The sequence below is a fragment of the Eucyclogobius newberryi genome, unplaced genomic scaffold (genome assembly GCF_026437365.1).
Source record: "Eucyclogobius newberryi isolate DKJ021-1_F unplaced genomic scaffold, fEucNew1.0.hap1 SCAF_10, whole genome shotgun sequence".
Taxonomy (NCBI): Eukaryota; Metazoa; Chordata; class Actinopteri; order Gobiiformes; family Gobiidae; genus Eucyclogobius; species Eucyclogobius newberryi.
In genome coordinates, this window is record NW_027315724.1 from 16,940,883 (window position 1) to 16,948,883 (window position 8,001).

The 8,001-nt window shown below is 48.1% G+C and overlaps 1 protein-coding gene across 1 annotated transcript; it reads left to right on the forward strand.

The window, feature by feature from the left end:
* Positions 1-837: 837 nt before the first annotated feature.
* On the forward strand, positions 838-1,721 carry LOC140370727 (GTPase IMAP family member 9-like; the record flags this gene model as incomplete). Its single annotated transcript, XM_072457946.1, has 1 exon — positions 838-1,721. A coding segment is annotated over one exon (825 nt), but the record flags the coding sequence as incomplete, so codon positions are not given.
* Positions 1,722-8,001: the final 6,280 nt, after the last annotated feature.

The window sequence follows — 8,001 nt, forward strand, 5'->3', positions numbered from 1 at the left end:
GAACAGGTAAATACAACACCCAGTTTTATTTAGCCTGTGCAAGTATACTGTAGACTATGTGTATTTAATGTGTGTGATCAGATATTTATCACAGGGACTAGACTTTCATCTTCTAGATATGGGTCATGTCACTTTGAAAATGTATTTAGTTACTGAATACCTGCATTAAAATGTATTTTTTGTAACATGTTTTGTGACATGATCTAATCGGAGCACTGAATTCTGAATACATAGAATACTTTCACATTGAACTGATTATATTATAGAGTAAAAAGGCGACATAGGATCAATGCAATGTTTTTTGCACCATTTGTTCTATTTATTTATCACTAGCTAGTGATGGAAAACTTGCACACAACACAAGAGCAATGCTTTCTATGTATCGACCAGTTTGAAGCCTAAAATACCCTGAATACTGTGATGTATTCCTCTCATTTTAGGAAAGTAACACATTATTTGGAATATCTCCTAAAGAAAAAGTAAGTATATTGGAAAACAGTTACTCAAAATAATTATTCTGAACATGTATTTTTAGTACACGTATTTTGTTACTTCCCCAACTGGTAGTGACGATAGTTAAGGTTAAGATCAATCTCGATTAATATAAATGTGATGTAGATAAGAAACCCAACATGTGTGAATGTGCATGTGTTTTAAATGAAGGCCTACTGGTTTGGATTCACTTTTTATACCTTTCACCAGACAAATCTTGTTGTAGAGACAAGGGACAAGATTTTTTGTGGTGACTACCAGAAGAGAAAAACATGTTTTTGACTGATATCTAAATGTGTGATTCATCACATCAAGAGCTAATTAACAAATCCTATATGCCTCTCTCTCTTAGGTCCATCTTGTGACGAGGAGATTCGAATTGTCCTGATAGGAAAGACTGGGAATGGGAAGAGTGCATCGGGAAACACTCTCCTGAACCGAGATGCATTTTCTCCAGGTTCAGGGACAGCAGAGTGCAATAAGGCCAGAGGGACAGTCCACGGGCAGAGGATCGCTGTCATTGACACCCCAGGGCTTTTTGACACAAAATATAAAGAACGTGATGTACTGCTTAAGCTGAAGACTTGTATCTCCATGTCTGCTCCTGGACCCCATGTCTTCTTGATTGTGATAAGGCTGGACCGGTTCACTGAAGAGGAGCAGAGGTCAGTGGAACTCATCCAGCAGGTGTTTGGAGACAAAGCTGCAGACTACTCCATGGTTCTCTTCACATATGGTGAGCAACTGCAAGACACGCCTCCTGAAGCCTTTACCAGCCAAAGCTCAAAACTCACCAACATAATCCAAGCATGCGACGGCCGCTGTCATGTCTTCAACAATAAAGACCCGAGCTGTAGCCAGGTGCCACAGCTTCTCGAGAAAGTGGAAAGAACGGTTCAAAACAACGGGGGAAGCTACTACACAAATGAGATGATTCAGGAAGCAGAGAGAGCGGTCCAAGAGGCAGCGGGGAAGTTTGAGAACGCCAGTGCTGAAAACAAACGCAGGGCTGAAGAAGCACTTAAGGCCAAACATAAAGGAGAAAAGTTACAGAGTAAGTTAAAAGAGTTAGAACGGAAATATAAAATGCAGGCAAGAGAAAAGGCAGAGAAGAAGAATAAGTATATCTTCCCTGGATTATTTCTGACCGCTGCAGAAATAGGATTGTAGTTGGTGCAGATGCAGTGTGTGTGGTCCACTGGGTGTAGGCCTGGGAGCAGTGGTGGGGGGGCCATTCAGGGCTACTTTAGAATTGGTGGCTCCGGCAGCAGTAGAAGCCATCTGAAACCATTGTGTTACACAGTAAAAGATCACATCATTTATTCAATTTGATGTTACAACAGAGCAGAATGTGAGTATGGCAAATGACTGGTTTGTATTATTTGTATGATGGACATAGACAAACTTACCTCAGGCTCATATGTGTAATGTGTCTGATTATATAATATGTTTTGTTTATTATCAACAAAGGCAATGGGTATTTTGTAAGTGCCAGGAAAACAATCTTGAAATCATTAATTGTTGTAATTCTATCAATCATTTTGCACATTTGTACATTAATTATTAAGCATCTTTGAATTACATGTATGTGTGTAAGAAATTCAAATCAACAACATTAGTCATGTTGATCTTTTTTAGATGTGTTGGAAAACTGTTAAACTATCCAAATGTATAAAGGTCATTTAATACAGTTGTTGCTTCAATAGAAAGCCAGGGCTCCTTTGAAAAAGAGAATACCTCGTCCCGCTCGGCAGACGAGTGCAGAGCTTCTTAGTCAGGCTCCCTGTGCATCCAGCCACAGAATTTGATTCCAGCTCTGAAAATTTGCTGAATGTCATCCCCATTTCATACACCACTGCCCTGTGCAATAATGTCTATGGGCCTAAAATTGACGCTTAGCAAAAACAAATCATTTTATTTTAATGTGTCATGTTTCATGTTTTCAGTTGGATAATTTGCCATTTCCACTCTTGAGTTGTTAAAATTCTCCCATATATATATCCCAGTATAACTATATACTATATTTAAGAACAGTATCCACACTCCCATTGTCTAGGTATTTTTGGAATGTAATATAACCTGCGAGGTGAGGTAAAGCATCATGGTTTCATATGAACAGGGGTATAACGGCTTGTATGGCGTCAAAATAAATTAAAAAAAACAGTAATTCTAGCTGTCTTTTACTTTTTGAAAAGACTGAGTCTGAGAAGGCTATCCAAGAAGAGAAGACAGACATAATGCAGGAAGTATAACACTGAGAGAGACCACAACAAAAACCTAGAAAATGGTAAATCTGTCGGACTCAGTGCTCCTAAAACAGAAGAGCTTCTTTCTTAAGGGGCAAAACCTCAGTTTCAATTTGAGTGCTGCTTTTGACACTGTCGATCATGGGATCTCTTACAGAGACCAGAGGACTGGGCGGGCATCAGTGGGTTACAGTACCACAAGGGGGTTACAGCTTTCTTTGTAAGCACAGCATATTAAGCAGCTTGAGTGTTTCAGATGGTGGACAAAAGGAAATAAATATAGAAAAAGTTAAAAGTTCCATGCGTGGAACATCTTAAACGTAAGGGATATCTGGAAGACAGGAAGTACTTTGTTGAAATTGGAAACTGTGTCTCAGACCACATGCCCCTGACCTGTGGGGTGCCCCAAGGGTCAATCCTGGGACCCCTTCAGTTCAACCTTTACATGCAGCAAAAATGTGTCATATCACAACTATGCAGACGACACTCAGATCTGTTTCACTGTCGGCAGGTGACTATGGACCAGTGGATTCACTCTGTCACTGCATCCAACAGATCAGTGTGTGGATGCTAAACAACTTTCTCCAGCTGATTAATTATACACTCACCAATACATTTATACTTACACAAGTTACTTGTTATTTTTTTTTCTTTCCGCACATTTTCTCCAATTTAGTTTTTCAGCGACATGTCTCAGCTGGAGGCGGAGTTTAACGCCGTCATTGCATCGCTATTGGACGAGTTTCTGGGAAGAACCATTGCTTGGTCGCAGCCTTTTGCCCGCCCCACAGCCTTTAGCCCCACAACCTTTTTTTTCTCTCTCTCTCTTCATCTCTCTCTTTCTCTATTTTTTTCCTCTTTCTTTCTCTCTCTCTTTTTGTTTTTTTTACGGTATAGCGTTAAACACATACTTTGAAGACGTACAACTTCAGTAGGTGGCGGTAAATGCACCATTTCAGTTGGCTGCCAACAGCCATTAAAAGCAACACCACCACCCTTTAGCCCCGCCCCGTAACATTTAGCCCCGCCCCATGGTCTCTAGCCCCGCCCCATGGCCTTTAGCTGCATCTGGGAAAGACTTTTACTGTGAAAATTCTTGAAAGACTCCTTTGGTTTAAAGTTTATGAGGCATTTGTGACTAAATAAGACTTTTGTGCTTTTGTTGTTGCTGCTGTAGAACAGATTATCATTTAAATATTGTCAAATTTTCTGAAGTTTTATCTCAGTTTGGATTTAAACAGTTCATTCACAAAACTGTAAAAATAACATTTGAAGTTTGTAACGTGTCTTGTGTCTTTTTCAGAAACTGATCAGTTTGGGTTTATCTTTTTACTCAAGACAAAAATATGTATGAAATGATGATGATGAACGTACTTTAATAAAATGTACAGTGATGATGAGATCACGTAAACCTGGTTTAGTTAGCCCTTCAATTGCCGTTTTGTTTTTGTTCCCAAAATAAATTAAATTTGATTAAATTCTTGGTGTGAGACAAAAAAGATCATCTGTGTTCATCAAATGCTGTTTGTCTTGTGTGTCAATAAAGCTCTGATTTAAATCAGTAGATCGGTTTTAAATAATTTTTTTACCTCTCCTTGAACCGACACCTTAACGTGGTGGAGGGGTTTGAGTGCCCGAATGATCCCGGGAGCTATGTTGTCCGGGGCTTCATGCCCCTGGTAGGGTCTCCCAAGGCAAACAGGTCCTAGGTGACGGGTCAGACAAAGATCGGTTCAGAAGCCTCTTATGACGACGACACGAACAAGGCCGTTTACGTCGCCCGGATCGGCGTCACCGGGGCCCCATCCTGGAGCCAGGCCTGGGATGGGTGCTCCATGGCGAGCGCCTGGTGGCCGGGTCTTACCCCACGGGGCCCGGCCGGGCACAGCCCGAAAGAGCGACGTGGGGCCGCCCTCCCGTGGGCCCACCACCCGCAGGAGGATCCATAAGGGGCCGGTGCAGAGAGATCTGGGCGGCAGTCGACGGCAGGGGCCTCGGCGACCAGATCTCCGGACACAGAGACTAACTCTGGGGACATGGAATGTCACCTCGCTGGGGGGAAAGAGCCTGAGCTTGTGCGGGAGGTTGAGCGATACCGACTAGATATAGTCGGCCTCACCTCCACGCACAGTTTGGGCTCTGGAACCCATCTCCTCGAGAGGGGCTGGACGCTCCACTTCTCTGGTGTTGCCCGCGGGGAGAGGCGGCGGGCTGGTGTGGGCTTTCTGATAGCCCCTCAGCTCAGCCGCCACGTGTTGGAGTTTACCCCGGTGAACGAGAGGGTCGCGTCCCTCCGCCTTCGGGTGGGGGACAGGTCTCTCACTGTTGTGGCGGCCTACGGGCCGAACAGCAGTGCAGAGTACCCGGCCTTCTTGGAGTCCTTGGGAGGGGTACTGGACAGTGCACCGACCGGGGACTCCGTTGTTCTACTGGGGGACTTCAACGCCCACGTGGGCAATGACAGTGACACCTGGAGAGGGGTGATCGGGAAGAACGGCTTCCCCAATCTGAACCCGAGCGGTGTTCAGTTATTGGACTTCTGTGCTAGCCACGGATTGTCCATAACGAACACCATGTTCAAGCACAAGGGTGTCCATCAGTGCACATGGCACCAGGACACCCTAGGCCGGAGGTCAATGATCGACTTTGTTGTCGTGTCATCAGACCTCCGGCCGCGTGTCTTGGACACTCAGGTGAAGAGAGGGGCAGAGTTGTCAACCGATCACCACCTGGTGGTGAGTTGGATCTGCTGGCGGAGGAGGAAGCCGGACAGACTTGGCAGACCCAAGCACATTGTGAGGGTCTGTTGGGAACGTCTAGTGGAGCCCTCTGTCAGTAGGGTATTCAACTCGCACCTCCGGGAGAGCTTCTCCCATGTCCCGGGGGAAGTTGGGGACATTGAGTCCGAGTGGACCATGTTCTCCGCCTCCATTGTTGATGCGGCTGCTCGGAGTTGTGGTCGCATGGTCTCCGGTGCCTGTCGTGGCGGCAACCCCCGAACCCGGTGGTGGACACCGGAAGTAAGGGATGCCGTCAGACTGAAGAAGGAGGCCTATCAGGCCACTCTGGCTTGTGGGTCTCCGGAGGTCATCGACGGGTATCGGCAGGCCAAGCGAGCCGCGGCTCGTGCTGTCGCAGAGGCAAAAACCCGGGCCTGGGAGGAGTTCGGGGAGGCCATGGAGGAGGACTATCGATCGGCACCAAAGAAATTCTGGCAAACCGTCCGGCGCCTCAGGAGGGGGAAGCAGTGTCTCACCAACACCGTTTACGGTGCGGGTGGAGGCCTGCTGACCTCAACTGGGGATGTCGTCGGACGGTGGAAGGAATACTTTGAGGATCTCCTTAATCCCTCAGTCACGTCTTCCGAAGAGGAAGTAGAGACTGGGGACTCGGAGGCTGGCTCATCCATCACCCAAGCTGAAGTCACTGAGGTTGTTCGCAAACTCCTCGGTGGCAGGGCTCCGGGGGTGGATGAGATCCACCCTGAGTACCTAAAGTATCTGGATGTTGTAGGACTGTCTTGGTTGACACGTCTCTGCAACATCGCGTGGCGTTCGGGGACCGTGCCTCTGGACTGGCAGACCGGGGTGGTGGTCCCTCTGTTCAAGAAGGGGGACCGGAGGGTGTGTTCCAACTACAGAGGGATCACACTCCTCAGCCTCCCGGGTAAGGTCTATTCCAAGGTACTGGAGAGGAGAATCCGACCGATAGTCGAACCTCGGATTCAGGAAGAGCAGAGTGGTTTTCGTCCCGGTCGTGGAACACTGGACCAGCTCTATACCCTCCATCGGGTGCTCGAGGGCTCATGGGAGTTTGCCCAACCAGTCCACATGTGCTTTGTGGATCTGGAGAAGGCTTTCGACCGTGTCCCTCGGGGTGTCCTTTGGGGGGTGCTCCGGGAGTACGGGGTCCGGGGCCCTTTGCTCAGGGCTGTCCGGTCCCTGTATGACCGGAGCAGGAGCTGTGTTCGCATTGCCGGCAGTAAGTCAGACCTGTTCCCAGTGCATGTTGGACTCCGCCAGGGCTGCCCTTTGTCACCGGTTCTGTTCATAATTTTTATGGACAGAATTTCTAGGCGCAGTCGGGGGTCGGAGGGTGTCCGGTTTGGGGACCACAGGATCTCATCTCTGCTGTTTGCAGACGATGTTGTCCTGATGGCTCCATCAAACCCGGACCTGCAACATGCACTGGGACGGTTTGCAGCCGAGTGTGAAGCGGCTGGGATGAGAATCAGCACCTCCAAATCCGAGGCCATGGTTCTCGACCGGAAAAAGGTGGCTTGCCCTCTCCAGGTGGGTGGGGTGTCCTTGCCCCAAGTGGAGGAGTTCAAGTATCTCGGGGTCTTGTTCACGAGTGAGGGAAGGATGGAGCGTGAGATCGACAGGCGGATCGGTGCAGCGGCTGCAGGGATGCAGTCGCTGCATCGGACTGTTGTGGTAAAGAGGGAGCTGAGCCGAAAGGCAAAGCTCTCTATTTACCGGTCGGTCTACGTTCCTACCCTCACCTATGGTCATGAGCTTTGGGTAGTGACCGAAAGAACAAGATCGTGGATACAAGCGGTCGAAATGAGTTTCCTCCGCCGTGTGGCTGGGCGCTCCCTTAGAGATAGGGTGAGGAGCTCGGCCACACGGGGGGAGCTCGGAGTAGAGCCGCTGCTCCTCCACGTCGAGAGGAGCCAGCTGAGGTGGCTCGGGCATCTGTTTCGGATGCCTCCTGGGCGCCTCCCTCGGGAGGTGTTTCAGGCATGTCCCACCGGGAAGAGGCCCCGGGGAAGACCCAGGACACGCTGGAGAGACTATGTCTCTCGGCTGGCCTGGGAACGCCTCGGGATCCCCCCGGAGGAGTTAGAGGAAGTGTCTGGGGAGAGGGAAGTCTGGGAGTCCCTGCTCAGACTGCTGCCCCCGCGACCCGGCCCCGGATAAAGCGGCAGAAGATGGATGGATGGATGGATTATTTTTTTAAGGACAATTACAAGTGTCATTACAGTGTTACTACAGGAGCAGCAGCTCTCTCTAAATAAATAGATACATATACATATATAAATATGAATAATCATATATAATGTATATATATATTTAATACAGGCCTGGGAGCTTGAGGGTTCTTCAGTATCTTTGCTGTTCCTGCACTGCACTTTTCGGGAGTGAGATGTCTGATGTTTCTCCAGGGATCTGTTTTTGCCCCTCCTCCAATTTGGGGGGCAATGCTCCGAGTGCTTCGATGACCACGGACATCACTTTCACCTTCCACGCCTTTTACAGCT